The sequence below is a fragment of the Corvus brachyrhynchos genome, unplaced genomic scaffold (assembly GCF_000691975.1).
Source record: "Corvus brachyrhynchos isolate BGI_N302 unplaced genomic scaffold, ASM69197v1 scaffold3, whole genome shotgun sequence".
NCBI lineage: Eukaryota > Metazoa > Chordata > Aves > Passeriformes > Corvidae > Corvus > Corvus brachyrhynchos.
In genome coordinates, this window is record NW_008237619.1 from 10,881,530 (window position 1) to 10,906,914 (window position 25,385).

Sequence of the window (25,385 nt, forward strand, 5' to 3'; positions counted from 1 at the left end):
GGGCGCGGGCCCCGCGGGTCTCGGATGGCGCGGTGCTGGGCGTGCTGGGCACAGCCATCGGCCCTCAGCCCGCACCGGGCCGGAGGGGATGGGGGGAACCCGAGTTGGCGCTCACATCCCACTGGGAGGGGGGAGCATCCACCTGGGAGGGCGGGCCTTTCGAAGAACAGATGTTGCTGTCCCTGCTTCTCAAGGAATGACTTAAATGTGTTCTCGTTTTCTTTTGAAGTTGTGAAACTTTTACCTGGTTGTGTGACCAGAGATTGAAATCCAAACGTACAGACAGATTTGAGCCTGCTTTCCGGAATTGCGTTGCAATGGTTATTTTGGGTAAACTTTTTCAGCTAACATAAAAAACCCCAAACCAAAACAGCAAAATTAGCCACACCTTCGTTATGTGAGCAGATGTTACGTACCACAGCTTATTCCTGTGTCAGAATTACAGTGTTAATATAAGTTTCTGTGCACTAAAGTAGTTGAGAATAGTAGAAATGAGCCATTGCATCCTTGTAAAGGTGGCCAGCACATCTATTATAGCTTCTGTTATTGTATATTTAGGTAGAAACAAATTATGGTTTTCTGCAGTTGTTACACTACATCCCATTCTGTGACTCTTATCTGCAAACAATTTTTTGTGTAAATCCCCACTTTGTATATGATTGCTTAACTTGGCAGCACTTTTTTCACTACTGATTTTGGTACTTCTGCATGTTTTTGAAAAAACACTTTTTTTATGACAACAGTCTCTCTGCCTGTGGCTTTGTGGTTTGACCTTCTATGTGCTTTGCACCCTGCAGCTTACATCTCTGGGCAGACAGCAGTGACAGTCAATTATTAATTGAACTTGTCTTTCTGTGGTATGTGGGGTGCTCTTCTCTGGATAGTGGGCTTTTCTAGAGTTGCCCACCAATGTGAAATATATGGGTTGCGGTGAAGTTGTGACATAGGAAGGTGAGGTGATTTGTTTACCATAGTACAGTTGTTGCACAGCTGGCGTAATAGTGGAGGAATTCATGTGTCCAGATGGATTATTGGGAGGAGGCAGGAGTAGAACTCTTCAGAAATGGAAGGTGTTAGTATTATGTGTATATGTTCCCTTTACATGGGGTTGAAATAAGTACTCCAACTTGGTAACTTTTGAAAGAAACTAGACCTGTGTCTCTCACAACCAAAGAATTTACTTAGATGGAAAAATGAACTATTTGCCCTCAGGGAACAGAGGATGGATATTTTGCATGTTTTCTTTCTGTAATTCCAAAGACACAAGTTTGTGCGTGTTGCCTACTGCTTATGGTTCATTTTGAGGTGAACTAGTAAGTTGTCTCCATTGTCGTATTGCACAATGTGTTATTAAGGATTCTGAGTTTTGTAGCAATTCAAATTACTTTGATTTCAGTCAGCTAGCACGTAATGATGTTATAATGTATGTACAGTGTATGCTGTTTTCCCTATCTTTATCTTTTTCTTAAGTGTATCTTCCTTAGAAATTAGGCAGAAAGGCAGTAATCAGTACGGTATGAAACAGCTGTGCTCCTTTCATTTGCCATAGCACAGGTGATAGCACAGACCAGGGTGAAGGAACAAGAATAACCAAGCTGGGGCTGCTTTTCTTTAATGTTTTCCAGCTGATTGAATAAGGTGACGTTGTGACTGGAAGCAAGACATTTTCAGTTGCTGCTTTTAGTCTTGATAGCAAAAAAAAATAGGGCAAGAAGTCAGCTATGCCATGGTTGAAATTGTATTATTTTTCAAAAGCCATTTTTGATAGCTGCAATGCTGGGAACAGTAAGATACCTTGGTACTTGAGGCTTTTCTGGAGAAACAATCAGAAGCCAAAACATAATGCACTTATTCTAGATTTGAATATGATAGAAGATGTGTTATCCTTACGCTTCATAAATGCTGCCTTTAATGCCAAAGTACTTCGGTTCTCCATGCAGAATAAGTCTTGTGTCTGCTTGCCATCTATTCTTTCATCCACAAAATCCCCCACTACAATATGCAAAAATCGAAGCTGTTTGCGTGGGGTGCATGATGAGGGCACAGAAATGGGCATTAAAACAGTCTATTACTATTTAGTCTTTCTATTTAACTTATTCTACCCCAGAGAAGAGCTGGTTTGGTCTTTCATTTAATGACTTTTCTTAACTGCAAAACCCCATACTGATGCATTGCAGTGCTGTTCAGTACCTAGAACTCTGGAGTCCTTGACAGTTAGAGTCACTGATTCCAGCTGATTTTCTGTTTCTTACTGTCAAACATAATACTGAGTGCCAGTCATCTTTTTTTCATTATTGCTATAATTGGCAGTAGCAAAGAATTTTTATTTTGTATAGGTGATCATTTTTTATAATACCTCACATTTTGCAACAAATAATTTTGGGGAGCCTTATTTTCTAATGTAAGCTACCTATCAGCCATGGCAGAGGTTGCTTCCAGGCTGATTCATGGATCTCTGGACAGAACTAGTTGCAAAACAAAAGTGGAGAAGATGTTTGTCCTTCCAGTAAAGTGGAGTGTGTTGATTTGTCAGCAGTTCTCAGATTTTCTAAACTTTTTTTTATTGTAGGAGTCCAAGTTTAAGGAAACTGGAGTAATTACACCTGAAGAAGTAAGTATTTAGAAACTTAAATTTATTTTGAAAGCAATGATGCCTTTTTTTAATGCAAAATGACCATGTTAAACAGATCATGGTTTTGCCAGTTATTGCTTCTTGAAACAATTTCCAGAAAGTGAAATTTCTAAGTGGCCTTCTTACTCTACAGATGAAGTTGATCAACATAATTACTCTTGTGATAGCACTAGGCATCTGAATGTGGGACACTTCTTTATTATGCTGTGAAAAGATTGTAAAGAACCTGGGTCTACAGCTCCATTTATCATGGGAGTTCAGGACTGAAGCAGGAATATATTGATTTTTAAAGTCTTTCCTCTGAGGAACTCAAAGGGAACCTTTTACCTTTGGAGCAGTTTTTGCTTACTTCTGTTTTGGTTCCTTCCAAAGTTCTATGAAGATCATTACATATATCTGTTCACACCAATCATCCAATGGTGATTATTTTTCCCTCTTCTCTATAGGCTGCTTTAGGCTACTTGTATTTTGGATTGCTGCCAAGCAGTTATATTTTTTTAAGAGCTCCAGTGCAAAGAGCAACAAACAGGATGTTTTTCCTGGAATAGTAAGAACACTGAGTGTGTTGTGTTACTTTAATTTCCCCGTTACACTTTTTCTCGTATTAAATTGTTACCGATCTGCAAATACTTTGTCTTTTCAGAGGTCTAATAAAAAAATGTCAAGACTGTTAGGTAGAATGAAAGAAAAATTAAACAATGAAAAAATGTAAAGATGAGATGGAAAAAAAATGGAACAAATTATGACTGATGCAGATAGATAATGTGGATAGAAGTATTTTTCCTAATATTGGTGCCTGCATTTTTTTGCTGTGTTGCCTGGCAAGCAAACACTTATTCTCTCTCTCTGACACAGAAGTACCACACTGAAAAACAGGCTTAGCAGCATGATGTTCTCCTGTTCTGATAACCATATGTGTGTGTGTATAAATATTCATATATGTTAAACAATAATACACAATATTTATTGTTTATAAACTAGAATAACAGAGAAGGTCTAGACAAATGTTCTACCAATACTTAATCCCTTCTTGATTTATGAGAGAAAAATTTGCAGTAATACTGTAAGAAAAGGCACCTTCTATAGAGTGTAGCAAGAACCACATGTACTACATTAAACACCACCAGGAGTGTGAATAGTCTGTGTTCTGTGTGTCACATTAGATGCTGCTAGGATGAATAAATTGGATCCTTCAAAACAGTAGTCAAGGGAACTGGTTATACAGCAAGATTAAATTTTTGTTAAATTTAGATGAAGCTGGAACATGGATCTGCCGATTGTCCCTTTGACAGTCTTTATATAGTAATGGTTGCTAAAGAAGAATAATGACACTAGGATGTTGTCTTTGAATGAGTTTGGATTTCTTGGGTAATTTTAGCTATCTTTTAGTCTGAGACACTAACTGGTTTATAGATTTTGCGGGGTTCCTGTGGTTTGCCTTTGAGGATGAATAAATTAACAGTAAGGATAAAGATGACTCATTAATCACACTCAGCACCTACTCCCTCTTTTCACTTATCTGTGTACTTGATTTAATTTCAAAAAATTCTTGTCTGTCATGAGTTCTTACTAGTTAATACCTCCAAAAGATGACACCTGTTTTAATTATATATGTAAATACAGGGAAATTGTTAAAATCATTCTTTCCAGGACTAGAAATAAGATGTCCTAAAATTGATCTCCTTCTTCCGCTTCGCAGTACTGATTAAAGTATGAGGTAGCATCAGTGCTTGAGAAATAGAAAGTGAAACCAACTAGATAATTTTGCTGCCTAAGATGAAAAAAACATAGATGAAATTTCAAGTGCTGTTCTAGGGCTGTGTATCTGTTAGACCCCCAAACAATACTGTTTTTTCATATTTAGTAATACATTTCAACACTGGGGTCACAGAGTTCCAATTCCTTGAGCAGAGCATTTTAAATAATTCTGGAGTTTCATTTGTGTTTATCATGTAAGAGATAATGAGTTTTAAAATTTCCGTGTGTGTTGGGAGGGTTTGCTGGGGTTTTTGAAAGAGATTTCAGTTTTGCTAGAGGCTTCTGTTGAAAAATAGGTGAAAAGGAAGCACTTTTGCAGAGATTAAGCCTGTTAATCCATGTGCAGTGCGTGCTGTGGTGTTTCCTGCTGCGCTGATCCGCCTCCCGTTGGAGCTCGCAGTGAGGAAGTGGCTGTGACCCGCTGCAAGCCTGTTATGTCACACTGCAGCAGCTTCTGGGCAGCCAGGGAGGGTGGTGGTATAAACTGGCACTTCAAGACAAGAAAGTACCTGTGGCAATAGCTGTGCACCTCATATTCCAAAGTGACTACTTCAAAGCCCACAAAAATCACTTTTCTTAAGTTCAGGCTTGCCTTCCTCAATTTATGTGTACAAAAAATAAGCCCAGAGGGTTGAATGTTGCTGGGTGAGTTTTGAGTATGTACACAAGTCTAGTGTGACGTTGCTGGCAAGTTTAACATGACAGTATCACTTTGAAATAGTAATGCAATACTATTAAAGGCTTCATCTTTGATACTAAGAACAAGCAGGGTGAATATTTTTTAAAACTATTTATTCGTAACAAAGTTACCTATAAGATTTTCAGTGTACTAAGTGGTAATCCATTTTTAGTTAACATCAGTGATTAACTAATATAGTGATGGTCATTATATAAAACATAGGCTGTTTCTTCCTTTGTTGCAGTTCTCTGATTGATTCAGTGGATTGATGGTCTCGCTTTTCTTACTGCAAAATTGTTTCGAACAGGGAAAGAATTAAACATTTTTTTTTTACGTTAAGCTCTGTGTTGTCTTTGTAAAAGTTTGAATAGTGGCATATAAAAATAATTTCTTTATTACAAAGTAAACAAAATTCCTAGGTCCAGAAACTTTTTTGGTTTTTACTAGACTGGAAGGTAGTACCACAGCTTTTGAAACTCTGAATTTGCTATTTGAATTTGCTCAGTAAGCGTTTTGGGTGAAGTCGATTTAATCTTTGCGTTTTCCTAGTTAGCTGAGAAATGGGGTTAAAATAAAGCATCAAGCTGATTGAAACGTTTGTTAGTTACACAGTTAATTGATCAAAGGAATGTGGATTGTTTCCTTGGGCCATATTTAACAGTAATTTTTTTTCCTGCCTTAACAGTTTGTTGCAGCTGGAGATCACTTAGTTCACCACTGTCCTACTTGGCAATGGTAAGTAAAATTGAAAGAATTGTAAAAAGTTAGCATTCCTACCTGTGCTTTGGTGTGTTTCCATTGGCTTCAGCTATACAGTTGTCTCATTTCAGAGCAGTAAGTGGACGTTTCCAGTAGAACTTTCATGATGGCTCTATATTTAAGTCAGTCAGGGCTTACTAATTGCTGTATAGCAGTAGTTGAGATGAGGATTTGTTTGGGGATTTTTTTGTTTGTTTTTTTAAGGTTTTAGAGGAAATAAGCTGTTACATACTGTGAATGCTTTTAGTGCTTAGCTGCAGTAGCAGCATGTCTCCCCGGGTTTGTCTTGGTGATTGAAAAAGCAAAGGCCATGTGCTACTGAATTGCTAGGAAGTAGTTGTAAATGGTGTACTTTGACAAGCATTTGTTAATTAAATGTGTTCAAGTTGGCCCACAGCAGTTCATTTTGTGCAATTTGGAAATCCTTTCTGTTTCATGTACAGTAAGGATGCAAATAAGGTGCTTCCTCATGTTTTACTGTTGTCTTGCATTATGAAACTAATCTGCTCCTAAATGAGCATTGTCTGTGCAGTTGGTGTCATCAGGGTTTTGGCTCTGTACTGGACCATGACTTGCTGAAGGAAAAAATTGCTATGTTTGAATCTGCCTGCCCTTTTGCCATCTCCTTCAGAGAAAGCATGATGTTGAGTCTGGCAGCAGTTTGGAATGGGCTATTTAGAATGTTAGTCTTATTTCAAAGCAAAAACCACTAAAGGTGAAGGCAAATGCTTGAGTAATGTGGAATTAAGAGTACTTAAGCACTAGTGACTATGGACAGATTTTATATTTATAGAGGTCTATTTTGTGCTTTTCTGAAGTTGCTTTCTTCAGACGTTTGCGACTTTGTTATTGCTGATCCTAGAAAATTTTATATAGAATAGATAATTCTGTCAGCCCATCTTTGCCTTGCCATCTCAAGGTGAAAGTAGTTTTTGAGGAATAAAATGGTTTTGATCCCAGAACAGTTTAGGGATGGCCAAGCTTTCTAACACCATACCAAATGTTTATAGGGAAGACTAAAGTCATAGCAAACCAATTCTGAGAATAGGTCAAGAGGATTATATAAAATGTTCCTGACACAACCTGAAAATAGAAGGGTTCTTTTGTTTGCAGGTCATCAAATTCTCAAATGGTGCACTTCATTTTACAGGGCTTCAGGAGAAGAGCTAAAAGTCAAAGCTTATCTGCCAACAGACAAACAGTTTTTGGTAACTAAAAATGGTAAGGCTGAAATTTAAATGTAAGTGTTCTTAGAATTGACAGCATGGTTGGCTGTGCTGTCAACTCTACTGATTGTCTGTATTGATAGGGCAAGCAAATACCTCCCACTTTGGATGCTCTGGCTTTGCAATATTAAAGAAGCTTTTCCTGCGCTTCTAAATTTTTTTTCTTAGACCACTTTACAGTAGAGCTTTATATGAGAAATAAAGCTTGCCTTGATGAAGTATAAATGAACTTTAAACATTATAAAAGTCTTTGTCTTTCCTTCAACTCATGTTCAGTTTCTAAAAGGAAAATACGTTTATTTTCCTCTTCCCTTTGGAAACTCAGGCTATTAAAAGAGTTCTCAAAATGTCTTTCATAGTGACACTGATACTTCTAATTCAAGTATGTAATTGATGTCAATATCTTTGTCAATAATAATCATAGATACAGTCTTGAATTAATTTTTTTATCAGCTTCACAGTTGTATTTATATAGTACATGTGGTGACTACCTTTTTAATGGATAAGAAGGATAACATCTTGGCAACCATGGGGAAATCCAAAAGATCTTGTGTCAAAATGTGTCAATGCCATTAGATGAACCTTTACTACTAAGAAAGCATGAGGAGATTTTTGCCTGCACAGGGTTGTATTATATGCTTGGATTTTCCTTGCTGGCTTTTGGAGTCTTGCAGTGCACTATCATGTGAAAATTACTACAGTAGTGTTGGACATTTTCCTGGGATGCTCCTGATAGTTCGATGGCCAGTTGATCTGCTTTGTTTCTCTTCCTGCCACTTCTGAGGTTCCTCACTGCTGTGATCCTTCTTCATCACATTCCAAAATAATGTGTTCCCTGCTTCTGGTGTCACATTGGCCTCCCACCTGAGTAAAAGCTGTGGGCTATAGTTGAGACTGGGAGTCATTCTACAGACCTCATTTTGGAAGTCTTTGGATGACTTCACTGTGGCTTTCACACCCCTTTTGTCCCTTTCTGAAAGGTCAAAGAGCAGTTTTCAAATGCTGCACTTTATGCAGAAGATTTGTTTTTCTCCACATCAGTAGAAAAGGAAAGAGCATTTTCTACATAGTCCTTGTTTATGCTATTGGAAAATACCTGCTTTGCCTTAATCAGATATTCAGTCTTTCTTTGACTGTTTTCTGAAAACATTATCTAAATCTCTGTTTGAATGGCTCTGTAACTCATATGACAGAAGTTATTCTAAATATCACGTGAATTCTGACCTTCTAAACTTCTATATGTTAAATTATAATTAAACATACTTAATGTATTGCATAAATAGCTGATACAATCTTTTAGCAGAGTTCTAAAGCCAAATGAGTTTGTAAAACTGATGAAAATCCAGGCAAAGTTGTCCTTAGTTGTTTACCAATGTGAAGAAAACTAACAGGTTTTCTCCAGTTGTTAGCAAATGAGAAGTTAATTCTTTTCTAATCCTTAAGAAATTGGATGAAACCGCTCTAATGCGTAACAGAAAGATGAGCTTTTAAGGCTACTGCAATCATATTTTTATATGAAATAAAATATCTAATACAGCACATCAACATATTTTTCTAAGTTCATACTTTTGCATTTGAAATACAGCCTTAGGATTCCTTAAATAAGGATCTATGAAAAACTGCCACATTTTAGAAGGCCTTGTAGGATAATATCATCCTCCAGTCTGGTTCTATATAAGAATGACTGACTGCATTCTTTTTGTTTTGCCATTTTTTGTAGTGCCGTGCTATAAAAGGTGTAAGCAGATGGAGTACTCAGATGAGCAGGAAGCAATTATAGAAGAAGATGATGGTGATGGGGGATGGGTAGACACTTTTCACAATGCAGGTATTCAAGGTCTTGCTTCAGGCTTTGCATTTGGTAATCTGATTTTCAGTTTCCACTCTCAGAAAGTAAAATCTTTCTTATATACAGATGTCTGTGTACCAATATCTAGTCTGGAGAAAATAAGTTACATTATCAGCTACCCACCTGATTGGTACATGAGGTCTAACTGTGGGGCTGTATGTGCTTGAAACAGGCTCCTTTTCAGAGATGATGGCAATTATTTCAGTATTCTCTTACTAAAGTTCTAGGAAGTTATTTTAAAATATGAGCTGCACAGTGCCTCATTCCTCAGTAAGGAAATCCTATGAAGAAGACGTTAGTTTAAGTTATGGATGCTGTACTGAAACAAAGATGTTAAGTACACAGATTGGTGTGGGAAATGACCTTTTTTTTTACAATAAGCCCTTAAATGAGCTTGTGTTTATAAAGAAGTTTAAAAAATACTGCTTATATGAATCTATCTCAATGGCTTTTCTAGCACAATGTCTTACAATTTTGGTTTTTTCTAATTGGCAATTATATTTGTTTTAGTTTGTTTCTTGATGTTCTATCATGTGTTAGTACAATTCTGTCCTTCAAGGATGCTCTCTCCACCATTTCCAAAAGTACTCCTCTCAGTTTTTACTTTCTTTGGTGTAATTTTTTTTTGCTGTAATATGGAGAAAGTTCTCTGAATAGTTTGTCAGTGTGGGGACAAAAAGGGTTGGAGATGATGCCTTTTGTTTCTGTAGACATACATATTTCAACATTGGCAAATTTGAATGCATCGCAGTTCATAACCAAATGCCCCCACACCAAAGAAATGATTTGGAATAGCTTTGTCATATCCTTGAATTAAGTATGCAGTATCTGTCCCTGCTGTGAATAGACTCCTCTGCCAGGTTGTTCTTTTTGGAGTTGACTGGTTTGGGCACCATACTGTACAGCACAGCTGTAACACTGACTAAACCTGGCCAGGTCTCTAAATGCTGTCGAATGAGATAAAATCTGTTTCCACAGCTGAAGTTAGTTAGATAAATGTACTCTGTCAAAGCAGAATCTTGGCATGTGTCCCAAAAGGTACTGTGTGAGAACAGCAGTAAAACTAGAAGGCTAATGGGGAGAAACTCAAGAGTGGACACTACTATGATTTGGGGTGGTTATATATTCCCTCTTCCTCTCAGCTAAAAGCATTGAGTGCTCTGCTACGTTTTGCTTTGTCATTGCTTTCAAGAAGCTCAGACATACTCATAAATGCCTGCCTTTTTCATGAAGTTGAGTTCCATTATTGTGATGTGAGTGCCTATCCTGAACTCACTTCCATGCAAAAATACCTTAAAATAGAAGTCCAAATTTGCAGAGTTCCATCACAGGCTTTGTAAGGCATGGCACATCTGGGCTGTGGTGCTCTGTGTTACTGATCTGGTTTGCTTAGTGATGTCCAACACTCAGCATGTTACCAATACCAAATGAACAGCTTCTCACATATCAAGGTTGTTGTGAGATGTGACTTGGAAAAATGAGACCCTGCTTTCTGAAATCCTTGCAAGCTCTTTCTATGCTATTCTCCAACAAAGAACCAAGCTTTTTCAGCACAAACTTCTTGTTCAATTTACAGGTGTAGTGGGTGCAACAGAAGCGGTTAAGGAGATCACACTAGACAGTAAGGTACTTGTTTCTAAATTTTCTCGTTGCTTTATTACAGGACCTGAAGGTAATATTAGTTTTACTAGTGGCAATCTAGTACTCCCTGTGAAAGATTAAAATACGCTTTGTCACTAATTGTTTTGCAGATGTACGTTGACCCTCAGAGCCTGTGATTATTCTAAGCATGTGCATCTCCTTATTGCTGTGTTTACTGAGGCATTTGTCTTTTTGAAATGTCTTTAGCCAGTGTGCTCCTGTGCCATGCTTCTATTTTCTAACTGAAAATGAAATTCTGTTTACACTGATACCAGACATTTGTGTTTCAAGGCATTAATGTTGGGAGATCCAGCACGAAGAAATTTTTATATGGAAAAGTAATGTGGGGATGTAAAGTATTCTTTTGTGATCTTCAACTACTGCAAGCAGACTTCTAACACATTTGGTCCAGTTTGACAGGTTTATGCCCTTCAGTTTAGAAGAGTTTTACCTGTTTAAATGTATACATCTTATGAAGTCCTCAGTTTCTGCATGTTTCCGAAAAGTCACTGCAGCAGGAGAAAAACCTGAAACTTAAATCCTCAGGAAGCACTTGAAATGCAAATTCAGCATGTTTCAGAAACGTGGAGAAAGTCACAGAGACACAAAATGCTTTTAAAGATGAGTTGGTAAGGGGAGTTTTGTCTGTGTCCTGTGAGCAGAAGTTTTGGATTCTAAAAATTAGGGGAAAAGAAAATGAGCTGCCCCATGCTACTGCATAATTATAAACAGCTCAAAATGCTATCTATTTCATGAACTGTGAAGTGCAAGTATTTCAAATGACTTGGCTGAATTTAGTAAAAATACTGCTTTTTTACAAGTTAATAACATGAGGGTGGAAGAAACACTGTAAGGAATAACTAAAGTTGATCGCTTTTTCTGCAAAACACAATACTTGCAGAATGTTAATGTGGTTCATAACTGCTGTTGTGTGTTTTGCATTGGATTTCATTTCTGTTGTATGTAGAAAACTTGCTTGCAGGTCCAATCCAGGAGGACAACTCTTTCCTGCTGCTAAAAACTGCTGATGTTCTGTTTGACAATGCACTTTGTAACTTAGTTTCTTACTGGTTTTGGTGTTTTGGGTTTTTTAAATGAATAAACAGCCACCTGATGCTTACAATTAGAGGAGCTTCTAGCTGTTGTAGTTACTTGGAGTATACTCCTAAAGTCTTCATGAAACCTGTGGAAACTGAGACCTTCACCTTCTGAATTTCATTGGAGTTGTCTTGAATTCTAATGCTGTGCAAGGCCCAAAAATTGACTGTGGGCTTGTGCTGTATTTGTTTCTGTTGGAGTATGTTTTTTTTGAGAATGATGTCAAAATGTGATACCTTTTGTGTCTCTCTAGTGTTTTAAAACAATTATGGAACTGGACAGGGCTCATAGTGTGTATAACTGGGTGACACTTTTAGTCATATGATAGAGTTTTATGTAGTCCCACAAAAAGCAGGGGGTTGGACTCAATCATCCTTATGGATCCCTTGAGGTAATTTATGATACCTGCTGCACAGTTGACTGCGGTTTAGAACTTAATATTTAACTTACGTGTTTAGTCTTAGCTGTTTAGTCATTGCCTTTCGTCTGAGATAGGTGGATCTTTTAACTGTTTTAACACCATGGTCACTTTTCTTTGTTTAGGAATTAAGTCATTCCAGATTGCAAAATCAAAGGAAAACTTCTTAAATTGATTTTTAACGTCATACTAGGACTTTTAAATTAAGATGAGTTAATAAGCAAGTATTTGAGTTCAGTGTAGTCCTTCTTAATATTGCGGAAATTATCTTTCTGGCTCACTGAATGTGTTGGCTGGACTTAACACCTTTAATTTTTTGGGGCTGTTAGGCTGTGTAGGTGCAACAGTCATTAAAGCAGTATTTTCAATTTAACTTCTAAAGGATAATATAAAAATACCAGAGTGTTCAGCATCTTGTGAAGATGATGATGAGGAAGATGAAGGAGAAGCTGCAGACATGGAAGGTATTTCCTTAAGTTGGGTGGGACATATTTTATTTCAGGTCTTTAACTAAAGCAGTACAGTCTTAAAACACCACTCATTCTTTGCATGGAATGCGTGCTGAAAAATTTCAGTAGGCATATGCTCTTTATCATCTTCTGTATGGTTTTATTGATGCATGTTTACTCTAACGTGTGCCAAAAACCTCTGCGAATGTTAGTGGTCGGAAAATTGTGTAGCAGAACAGGTCCAAGAAAGTATAAATTAGAGATTTAGCGCAGCTTCCTTGCAGCTTCGTACCTACACTTAAACTCAATCTGCCTATACAAAATCACTTAAGTATTGCTCATCACCTACTTACTGTAGGCTTGGTCAAATTTGTGTTAAAAAAGGCATAGTCTGGTTTGGGGATTGGGATTTTATTTTACTTGAATAAAACTTGAGATACATGTAGATTTTTTTAAAGTAGTTCTTTATGAATGACAAATATAATGACTGGCTGCAAGCTGAACACAGAATTTTATGGATCTTCTTTTCAGAGTATGAAGAAAGTGGGCTATTGGAGACAGATGATGTGAGTGAACAGTTCTCTTATCTTGTCTGTTACAATATAAATATAAGCACAAGCAAAGTAAAAATAACGATAACAAATGGCTGAAATAACAAGCTTATGAGTTGTAGGGTTACTGAGCCTGGATTCCTATGGACTTGTCTCCTGCCAACCTACTGCAGTAGTACTGCTTGAACCCTTGGGTCCTCAAAGATTTTGCCCACAGAAATTTTCCTTGGTTTTGCTAATCCTTGTTGCTCTGCTTACACACGGCACTCTATTCATGAGAAGCTACAAAATGCAGTGGTGGTTCTTGGGGCTTACACGGGGAGGATGAGTGGCCTGTGGGTTCAGTAGATTGCACCAATCCATCAGAGTTTCATGAGAGAAAACAGAAAGGTCTCATTATTTGTGGTACTATCCTAAGGTCTCCATGAACGTGCATAAACTGAGATCTCTGCCTTCTGAATTTCACTGGAATTGTCTGCTATTTGTGAAAGAAGGTAGTGGGGTGTAACAGTGTAGTTGCTTACTTCCTTAAGAAATCGGACCTTTTTTGAAAAGTAAAAAACCCCACGAAAAATAAAACCAAAAAGTACTTTTTGGGGGAGAAGCTGATACTCCTCATTTAGAAATAAAAACAAACCTTATGTTGGGGGTTTTTATGCCCACTTAAGAATATTATTTAAGGTTTTACAGTTTTACATAACTACTTAGAATGGGAAAGCAGGGAATCCAAGCAAGGCTATACTAATCTTGTCATTTTTACCTTGAACCAGGCAACACTTGACACAAGACAGATTGTAGAAGCTAACAAAACTAAAGTTGATGTTGGAGGGGAAGATGCTATTCTACAGACTAGAACCTATGACCTCTACATCACTTACGACAAATATTACCAAACTCCAAGGCTCTGGTTATTTGGATATGATGAGGTATAGCTATGCTGGGTTTTTTTCTACTTCTATGGAATTAGACTCACTGTGTCAAATAGGCTATTTTGTTGCTTATTCACAGTAGAAATTTAAAGGGAAAAATGGTGACAATATCATTAAGCAATATAGGCTTGTAGGCAGGACTTTTACAGTACTTGCAGGAAGTTGGAACCATTTCACTAAAAACTGCACATGATAACTGAGCATATTTCAAAGAAAACCACTGGAGTTTTTGTTAGCACTGTAGAACTGGCAATAACAGCAGTGAACTCAGTCAAGTAAGCAGGTACATGTTTTCATCACCTTCAAAAGGAAAGGAATATATGAAAGTTCTTCCCTTTAATCACTGGGTTTCTTGAGTTAAGACTGGGTAGGGCTTACTGCTCAAACCCCTCAGTGGGAACCTGGTTGATTGTCAAATACATCGACTTCACCACTCAGAGGAAAATCTCTGCAGTACTACTTCTATTCCATATAAATTTTAACACACTCAGTTCTTCCAGTGTACCTTCAGAACTTTTCTGTTTTAGATGCCTGTAATTTTTGGTGCATCATCTGTTACTGACATTAGAAAGGAGCAAGATTCTTTGTTAGTAATGCTTTTGTTCTCGTGTTCCTTGTTCCTCTATAGCAGCGGCAACCTTTAACAGTAGAGCATATGTATGAAGATATTAGCCAAGATCACGTCAAGAAAACAGTGACCATTGAAAACCATCCTCATCTTCCTCCACCTCCCATGTGCTCAGTGCATCCATGCAGGTAAGTCTTTGTTTCTGGTCTGATTCAGCCTGCATATACAAGGCACTTCACTGCTCTTGTGAAAGATTTTGTTCAGGTTTTCTGGACATATTTCCACAGTTGGCTGTTGTAGTGGTCTGTTAGCTTCTGAGGCAGTATGAAAGGAAGGTATCAGCAGTTCTCTGAGTTTGTTCCAGTGCTCACTGCAGCAACTGTGTTCTGCAGTTAGCACTGTCTTCTCTGATCAGCAGCTTCCCTATGGACTCCAGAAGATGGCAGACTGCTAGAACTTTGTGAAATCAAAATTTATCCTTTCATCTCCTTTTTGGGGAGGGTAGAAGTACAGTGTATATTTCTGGAGCAGTAAAAGCTATTTGAACATGAAATAACAATTTATTTTATGTTAACTACCTTCTGCTCCCCTTTAAATTTTGCACTGATAAATAGAGATCCTGGAATTGCCACACCAAAATACCTGTTGAACACAAGTGCAAAACACACTTGTTTTTTTAGGGTATTTTCTGTTCCATTTTCCATGTTTCTCACCCAAGATATAGGGATCCCGTAGTTTGACTTGCAGCACAGATATTTTTTCTAGGTCTTTGAAAGGTGCATCTTGTCTTAGATGTAGGCCTAACATCATTTTAGGTGTCTTAGTGATACAGAGCCAGTATCTGAAACAGTGTAACTTCTCAGCTTCTTGACAGTATGAAGTTCTTGGAGATACAAGTTTGGGCTTTTACCTTTTAGGAAAAGATACACTTTGTATGATTGCATATGTTTAAAAAAAAAAGTCAGAGTTCAGATTGCCCCTTTAAGTTTAATTTCCTTTGACTTAAACACTTTGGATATCCATATCACTAGCTGAGTGTCAAATAATCCACTTGTTGCCAAGCTTATGGTAGTTTTCACAGACCTAAAGCATTCTTGCTTCTGGTTTAGAAGTTATTTGTTCTTCTGGTTTAGCATTTTATTTGTTCATCAGTCTTTAGAGAACAGAGCAAGGGAACTTTGCAACAAGTATTTTATGGCTAATTTTGGCCTTATGAGGATATATATTCATGTGCTTTGTAAATCTGTATATCATGTTTCTTCCAGTTCACAGTCCATTAGTCACTGCTTTTCAACAATGTTTGCTTTTGCCAAGTGGTCAGACTTACATATGGACAATATTGAGCAGAGAAGCCATTGTACAACTGGGAAATAACTTTTTCCCCTCTAGTTGTCAAGTAGAAAGTTTTGGAGTTGTAAAGTTTATTGTTGGTCTTTAAATCATCAGGTTTAAGTCTGCACTGACATGAAATGTCAGTCTTGGTGTTCAAGAGTAATACAAGAAGCATAACTGGGACAACTGTAAAGCAAATAAAGAATAGGACAGAAAACAACATAAGGCCTCTGTTAATCTATGGGACCACCCACATGTTGAATACTGCAGTACAGCTCTGATCATCTGTTCTGTAGTCTGAGGTGAAGGTAGACTAAAACTGGAAAAGATATGGTAAGTTGTCTGGGATAACTGAAGTTACAAAGCTCTTTCCCATAAGAAATGCTTGAATAATCTGTGACCCTTTATCTTGGGAAAAGGTGAGCAGGGAATTATGGTGTAAGTGACCTTCACTATGAATGACACAGAAGGTGAAGTAATAGGATTTAAGTTTTCTTCCGATAGTGAAACTGGCGGCATTGAATGCTATTCTGCTGGTGTGTTCAAAGCCAGGAAGAATTAATTTCTGTATGCACCACCTAACTAAACTAAGTATTTATTTAAGCAATATTATGTTAATGAAATAAAAATTTGTCAAGGTTGTTAAAAGTGTAGTTATTAGAAGGATTCAGAATAAGAAAGTTCCTGAGTAATTTCCAGTTGGAAATTAGTAGTGCTTTGGACAGAGCATTTATTAGGTGCTTGTTGCCTCTTTATTGAGCATGTAGTATAAGATAGGAAGCAGAACCAGATAGACCTTTTGTTTGATTAAGTAAGGTGTTCTTGTACCTCGTATGAACATACCAGTCTTTATCTCAACCTATTAGTGACTTTGACTGTCTCACTGTTTGCTGTCTGAAGGGTTTTGGACAAAAAATGGATGCAGCTTTTTTGTGCAACTAGTGTTTTTGAAGGAGTGTCAAGTGGGTTGAATGTAGGAGGGCTTAACAGACTGACTGGGAAGAAGATTAATAGGAGAAAAGGAGGAAAAAAATCCTGAAGCCAAAATTTAATTTGCTTTTTGTTTGCTGGAAGCATTGCTAGTAAATCGTTTGGAAGAAGCTCCTGTTGATGCAGATTAGGAGGGCACTCTCAGAACAAAGATGCAGAGATCTTTGGGCATGACAGCCCTCACTGACTAGGTAGAACTGTGGGTTTTATATTGGGCTGTGGCTGCAATGTGATCTGTTTAGCTGTAGTTATTGCTCTGCAGAGGTGTTAGCAGTGTACTGCCAGTCTGGGAATCTGGGTTGAGTCTCTTCACGGGTGAGAGCTCTCTGGTCATGTTTTCACTTCTTACTCTTCACCAGTGAAGTGCCAGTTCCTTTGTTATGTAATCCACATCTATACTTGAAGGAATGGTTTACATCATGAGACTTGTTTCAGTTTTAAGCATGAAAGAGATGATTGATAGTGGAGTGAGACAGGTTTGCTGCTAGCCTTAAATGTGGGAAACTGTAGCCCTTCTCAAAAAGTGATCTCATGGATCTGCAACCACTTAACACTGGAAAGAGTTTAAGAGGTAGTGTCGAGACTGAAGAAAGAGGCTAACAGCATGTATTAAATGGAGGTTTTAAGTATGTTTTCTTACACTCCAAGGTGAGCTATTCTGTTTTTTCAATTTGCTAAGGCTAACAGCTAAGAAGGTCTGAGCTTCTCAGTAAAAACTAATAGCCAAACTGTTGCTTTGTCTTTAATTCAGCTGCGAACTACCAGTGTTTAGTTATGTCTGCTGCTGTTGCTTCCCATGATGTTACAAGAATTGTGTAATGTAGGATATGTGTAGGATATATGTTTTTCTTGTGACGTGAGTATCCTCATGTCAGGCATCAGGGAAAGGAAGGAAATGGCAGTCGGATGCCACTGTCAGCTGCTTGAGATTGTTTCTATTTTGAGTAGTCAGTGAAAATTGTTCATCTTACAGCTCTTCTGTAAGTTGTAGTTCTTGTCAGCATTTTTATGGTACTGGAAGGAACATAGTCAACTTCCTCATTAATTGCTGTAAACTGCTTTAATCATGATTCTCAGCTTTTTCTGTGGGTGTTATGAAGGGACTATCAAACAAGTTAACTACTAAACACATTTACAGTTAAATTGTACTTGCTTGCACTGATGCCAAGGGCTCATTTTTCTCCATTTCAGAATAAGTAGTGATGGGCTTCTGAATTCTTTTTGCTTCTAATGTACTCTAAATATCTGCAGGGAAAGATTTCTAGATAGCAGGATATTTATGCTTACATTTCTTCAAAAGTTATTTCTTTCCATTGTAGCATATACATATATTTTATGTTCATTCCGCCAAGTTTTCTTACAGAAGGAAACTGAAAACAGGAAAGAAATTTTACATGGTTTCTAAAGCACCTGCAAAACTTTTCATGAGGAAGTGTGTGACAGCAAGAATGACCATTCTGTGGCCATTATAGAATTCCAGGTACCTGAGTAGTTCTTAGAAAAGAACAAATGTCATTAAGATGTACGAAGTTGAGCCAGTATGCTGTTAGAGACTTCTAATAGCTGCATGGTGACCTGTATTCTGTGCCAGTAAAAAAAATAGTCCACAGTTATGCATAAGGTCAAAACTTAAGTTTTGGCAGTGGCCAGGCTCCTACAGAGAAGCATCTGGCCTTGGCACCTGAAATGGCATGTGTTCCACAGGGCATCGTGGGGATCCAGAATTGGAATCAGCTCTGAGGGTTAGTTGATTTGCAAAGACCAACAGTAAATGACAAATGCTGACCTTTAGTGTTTCCCCAGACGTGCATGTTCCTGTTTACAATGTGTCTTGGTAACTTTGCAACAGCTTCCTTCCTTGTTTGCAGTCACTGGCACCATGATTAGCTGTGGGAGTAACTACTAAATGCCAGTTGCTGCTCAGCTATTTAGATTGACGTACTGCTATTAAAGCATGGTCAGAAAGTTATGCAAACTCTGCTTCCTACTCATCCTTGTTCTCAGTTGGCACTTTGGTTATTTTGGGGTGAGTATTCTAAACTACTGCTGCTCACTAACCTGCAGTGCTGTGTAGATGGATGCCCATAGCCCTGTATGATGTCACTGGTGAAGATTTACCTGCAGAATCATGTATTTAAAACAAGGTTGAAGTATAGATAAAAGTAAGATTAGTTATACAGCCTGGGAGTTTGTGTTAAACATATATAAATAAAACATAAACTAACATACAGTAGTTCTCTGCTCTGACTTGGTATGATCTTCATCCCTTAGTTTATGGGATGGAAGAACTGCCTTGAACACAAGAACATTGCTTCCAAATTTTAACTGGTAATTAAAAAATTTGAAGACTTTATCATTAGGGGTATTCAAAACTAGAGCAGACAAGGTCCTGGGTGATCTGTTCTAATTGACTGCTCATTGAGCAAAGAGGGTTAGACTAGATGATGACCAGTCTCTTCCAGCCCTGGTTATTCTGTAATTTTGTCTTGCATTCCCAGGATTTGGTTTGTACACAAATATTGTATGGTTCGTAGTAGGTCGGGGATGTCACTGATGAGAATGTAAAAACTCAGTGACCTGAGGAAATGTTTATCCTTCCCTGTAGTGCTTTATAATAACAGAATTACAAGAGAGAAGAAACTAGCTTAGAAACTGTTGATTTGCCATGGAACTCAAGTTAGCACCAGAGAAAGTTTCCATACTCTAAACCAGTCCTAGAGCAATAGTTCTGAATTTATGCAGAGTTGGTTTAACCTGCCTTTCCTAGGAAATCATGAATAGTTTTAGTGTTTTAAACCTCTTCAAGCTTTACAAGTTTGAGTGCAGCAGAGGCAGCTAAAAATGTTACAGCAGTTTTTAGACATCATCTTCAGGGGAGCATCTGGGGACTTCTGGCTGCTGGTCAGTATTACCTTCTGGGGACTTACCTGGGGGCTTTACTGGCATTTAGCAATTAAAAGTCACATTGGTGTCGAGCAGTATGCATTCACTCTCATTATGGCTCTCAGTCTGCATTGTAGCATACAACATATTTTGCTTTCCTTGTGAATCTAAGGAGCTGTTAAATAATGTTACATTCATCACTTAGTGTTAATTTTCAGTTACTGTTGCTGGTTTACTTTCTCAGTGAGCTGAAAATTTCCTCTTGCTGCTTCTGAAGCTAATAGTCCAAAATTATTTACTGTGCACAAAACCTAACCTTGCTGATGGAGGAGTTGCCTCTTCCTTAAAATATTTTTTTTCTGATCTGTTTTTCAGGCATGCAGAAGTCATGAAGAAAATAATAGAGACTGTTGCAGAAGGTGGGGGAGAACTTGGAGTTCACATGTATCCTTTTTCATTATTACATGGATTCTTGGAGACTTCTTGCACTGTAAGGGCTGTTACCTCAAGGTTCATAAACTGGCATACAATTATGTGTGAAAGCAGTGAACAGCTGCTTGGGGTAGCACTTGCTGGAGTTCTGGGAGGAGCTCCTTTGTGCAAACAGACTCCATTAAGTTACTGGAAAAACATGAGGTGGTGTATGGCAGGAACAATGTGGAAAGCAGGTAGGTTTGAAGGGACAGGATTGAGCCCTTGTTTATAGGGTTGGGAAGGAGGTAGCTGTGAGTATGAAACAGAGATGCCAGTGTAAGAGGGTGAGATTGGAGGTTCACAGACCTCCATACAGAGTGTAATCACTGCTTAGTAGAGCAGTTTTGTATTAGATTTTAATCTGAAATTCATTTCTGAAAGATGTAGGAGTCCTGCGATTTTCTATTCTGCATGTGAGCAATATCTTGGTAAAACAACCTTGCTGACAAAAAGCAATGAAAATCACTGAAACCATTCTGAGCATCATTATCAAATGCCTCACAATCAGAATTTTCTTTTAGGGAGCTGACTGATCTTAGTTATGCTTTGTAGCAATTGATACTGTGCTTTCTGACTGGAGCGACCTCCACGTTAGAAGTAAGTGTGTCCTTTCAAAATACTGTTCTTTGCTGTTATAAGGCAAGTAAGGAGGAATTACTGGGCAGCTAAAGGTCCTGAATCAGTAAAATTCTCGTTTACTGTATGAGTTGAGACTTGCTCAATTTGTACAACAAGCAACTGGAACTGAACTGGAAAATAACTTCTCTGTTCAAATCTCCTAGTCCTCAATAGTTGCAAGTAGCTTATTTTATTACTTTTTTTGTTATTACCTAACAAATTGGGGCATTTTTAACATGGGATTTCTTTACTCATTTTCATGGATCTTTTGTTTGTGAAGAAATAGTCCATGAGACTGATATGTCAAAACAGTAGGGTTTACTTATATCCAGTACCAATGTAACTTAATAGTCAGTTGAAAGTAGTGATTTCTGTTAATTTTTCCATTCCCTGTCTTCCTCTTTCCCACATGGACAGACACTTCAGATTATAATTGTTCAATATACTCCAGACTGCAAATTCAGGGCCAACATGTGTTTGATAGTGATAGATGCAAGGGAGCTCTTCTCTGCAAGGCAGACTGCTCTGGTTGGTAAAGCTAATCTCTGTACTTTCCCTCGTGAACAGGAAGGAGCTCTTTCAAAGGATGGTTCAGAATAGGAACTGATTTCTTTTTCTGAGCCACTGAAACACTGAGGAGAGGAGCCTGCTCTCCCTGCGACTACAGGAAGGTAGCTAGGGATTAGCCTTGCTGGGTAAAATTCACCTTGGCATTGTTAATAACTAATATTAAGAATGTAAATGGGGGTTGCTAATGTTTGTGTGGTGTCTGCAGGATTTATTGAAAACAACTTCTGTTTCCCTGCATTATCTTAAACCAGGAAGGTCTATTTTTGGTCAAGCATTCAATGTCATTACCAGAATTCTGGAATATTAATCTCCCAGTCTCTTAACTCCAAAGTAGCTAGGTGTTATTTTCCTATTAGCAACAAATACTGTTGAGCAGACCATTGAATGTGACTTCTGCTTTGTTTTGCAGGTTTTCTAGCTGTTGTACATGTTCCTTAATAAGAAACTCAGGTACCTTCTTATTTTCTTGAAATTTGTACAGGCGGTCATTCCAACGATAGAATACGACTACACAAGGCACTTTACGATGTAACTAAAATAAGAGATGTGTTCCTCTAATTATCAAATCCTTTTTTAAATAACCCATCCATGTGACTTATACAATATTATACACAATTTCTGTAACTAATCTTTTATCAACTTGATGCATTAAAATAAAATGTTCCATTACCAGCCTTTTTAATAAAAATCTGTGTGTAATATAAATAAATCACTTTCATTCCAGTACAGATGCTGCACTAAGAGGTGGGATTTTTTTTTTCTCCATAATTCCTTTAGTTTCCTTCCATCAGATTATTTTGTGTATGTTAGAAACTGAAATCTACTTTTGTAGCAGAAGCCTAATAGTTTTGGATTTGTTGCTGATTCTTGAAAATGTGAATTTTTTTTTTTTTCTCCTCCCATTTAAATTCACTTCAGAACTTTGTGGGATATTTTTTCCAGCTATGAATGGTTGTATTTCCTCTAGCTGGAGGAAGATTTTGAAAGATGAAAAAAATAAGTGATTGTCTTGTTAGGAAAGTTTGACTACATCCTAAGTAACTGTAACTAACCAATCTTGAAAGGTGATTTATATTTGAGCAAGACTAGAGATGGAATATTTGGGGAGACAAAAGAGGAATATTGGGTATGTAGTCTGTCTTGCAATAAAGGGCAGTCTTATTGACGAAATTACAGCTTGAGGGTAAAGGGAAAAGATTGCTATGGCAGAGCAAGGTTCAATCTTGATTATTTGTCTGCTTCAACTACACTAATTGCCAGTCTAATAGTATGGTTTCTTCTCTGGGATGAACATACACAGAGTTGTTTGTATATTCAGATATTGCAGAGGCATCCAGGCTTTAGCAGCTCCTTTCTGCCCTGTAAAATGTAAGGATTTTATTAATGAAAATTGGAGGAATCATCTCTCCCTCTCTCTCTATATATATATTTGTGCATATATTTATAGTCATTACATTCACTTAAACTGGGTTTCAGGAGAGCACCTTTGTCTCCCAAACATCCATCTTGCATTCTGCAAGGTAATCAGAAGTTGGGTGTCTGCAATGAACTGAATTTACTCTTGGGTAGGAGGGTTGGTCCCTGTCCTGGCACAGCTGGTCCCTGCTATGGCTGTCCTCTGTTCCATGCTCTTACTCACATGGGAACATGTAATCAGGTTCTGTGTTCTGTGCTTAAATTGACTTTCCTCTTGATATCTGTTTTCATTTCCTCTTTTTTGGACTTAAGCAAGTAAGATACTTAAGATACTCATGATACTTAAGTATCTTAAGCAATGTCTGTGTAAGTGAAGAGTAATGCTGGCTGAAACCTGTTAAAAACTTAACCACACCCACTGAGTCATGCCATAGGAATTTTCCTATGAGACTAATCTCAAAGATGTTTTGGGCTTTCTGGTAACGAAGGAAGCAGCTGTCCTCCACCCAATAAATAGGGGGGTTTGGAGGGGGGCAAAGAGTATGACTTAAAATAACCAATAGTGATGTATTTATCTTTCCCTTGCTGGGTCAGAATCTTTTGAAACAGCCTTCTCTGTAAAAGGGGTCTGTTCTCCTCCTTTAGGAAAGTGACTTAGTTTCACAAGTCTCCAGTAAGTTAAGTTACAAAATACTACATTCTTCCTTGTCAGGCTGTTGATGAAAGCAAGTGGCATGATTTATTTTTTTAAGTGTAAACCAAAAAAAGGCCCTTTTCTCTGACCCTACCAGAAAGAGAGGCACAGCAGAACTGAAGAGAACTTGCCAATGGCTTCCATCATCACCATGATATTAAATGCCATATGGCATTTTTAGCACAGCAATGTCTGGTGTCACAAAAGCCAATCCTCAGTGACTAATAAATGGTGCTCTGCTTGGCTGCTTATCAAAGTGGCTGTACCTGCAAGCAAATTTGACCTGGGTACACTTGCAGCAGTTGTACTGTACCTTAATCCTCCTATTCCTTTGGGATTAATGTTTAAAATTCCTGATAGAACCAAAGATTGCTGCTGTAGGAACTACTATAAACATGCAAACATGGTAACCTCAGTTAAAGCTTCTGTCAAATCCTACATGATCATTAATTATCTGAACTTTGTCTCTACATCAGAAGAGCTGCTGAGAAGTTCTGCTCTGCTCCCTTTCCTACTACACACCCTACAGTTCTTGTGGCTCTTTGCTTGACTTCTTTTTCTTGATCTTGACTTCGAGGACATTCTCATTTACAGGTGCTGCATGAGGTGAAGGTGTGGGTGAAATTTTGATTTTACTGAATCTAAAAATTACGCACAGTGAATGAGTTATGATGCAAAAGGAATAAATAACCTCACAGAGATGTAAAATAATGACCATTACAGCCTATTGTCAAACTTCAGATATCTAGTCTTCAATTTACATGAAATGCAAAAATGATATAATAATAATAAAAAATTTTAAAATACCAATAAATACTTGCTTCCAATAAAAAGTAAATTTGGAAAATAAGAAAACACTAACTGTGGTAAGTGCAGTTCTGTATTTAGTATTTTGAAAGTCTAATCAAAGCCTAAGCTACAAGTAATGAAGGATGGAAATAGTGTTAAACAAACAGGGCAATTTCAACTTTGTCCTTCTCTGGCTGCATTTTTAGGTGTGGGAAAGTAGAGTTTGTTTAACCAGCTTGCTAAGAAACAGCCTGAGCCAATGCTAGAGAACTAGAATGCTTTGAATTTGTCTGTGTTGTGTAGGCTGTAGGGAGAGTTATAATTTAGGGTCTTACTATGTTCAAAGTTTACTGATTTCATGTTTCTTTCTGAAACATACCCATCTGCTTGTCTACTGGGAAATAGCCTTTTATGCCAGTAACTTGCAAGATCTGTTTTAAGTCTACTGTTTGAAGAAAAAAAAAAAAAAACCAGATACCCAGATGTAGAAAATTCAACCTTATAAAAGAAGAAAAATTTAATTCATCCAGAATATCATACTTATTGTTGGGAGTAGGTGTGTACAACTTGAGAAGAGGTTCCCTCTTTTTTGATAGTCCAGTTTCAGTTGCAACAAGGATTTATGACTAAAAAAAAATGCAAATCATCCTAGTTGCAAACTCTTGCACTGATATCCTTACTGTTGTTCTCTACAGAAAGAAATTTAAGGTGAATATGCTGCTAGACTGACTTAACATGAGGCCAGCTGCTCCCATGGTGCATATCAGTTGTAAGCCTGGGCAAATACAGAAATCTCTTAGTAAAGAAGACAAACTAGAACAGAGAACACAAACAGTAGGAACAAAATTCTTTGTTGGGTCAAACGGAATTTTTCCTGGCAAAAATTAAACACATAGGGGGAAAAAAGTGGGCTTTATTTGAGTCAGTCCAAAATTTTAAGTCAGACATCATGAATGCATTTTTTGATGAGAGGAAGCTTGTCTATCCTCATATGGTCCTTAAAATGATTTTTTTTCAAACCACAAGCCAGTGGTTTTAGACAAATTCATTGAAACACTGAAA

General features: G+C 37.6%; 1 protein-coding gene across 1 annotated transcript; it reads left to right on the plus strand.

Annotated features, from left to right (window-relative positions):
• The first annotated feature begins 2,419 nt into the window (after window positions 1-2,419).
• ATG3 (autophagy related 3) lies at window positions 2,420-24,793 on the plus strand. Its single transcript, XM_008631901.2, has 12 exons — window positions 2,420-2,506; window positions 2,570-2,611; window positions 5,755-5,804; window positions 6,979-7,049; window positions 8,775-8,882; window positions 10,480-10,529; window positions 12,443-12,524; window positions 13,041-13,075; window positions 13,831-13,986; window positions 14,618-14,745; window positions 20,138-20,206; window positions 21,875-24,793. The coding sequence occupies exons 1-12, from the start codon at window positions 2,420-2,422 to the stop codon at window positions 21,954-21,956; spliced, it is 960 nt and encodes a 319-aa protein (XP_008630123.1). The 3' UTR covers window positions 21,957-24,793.
• The last annotated feature ends 592 nt before the right edge of the window (window positions 24,794-25,385 follow it).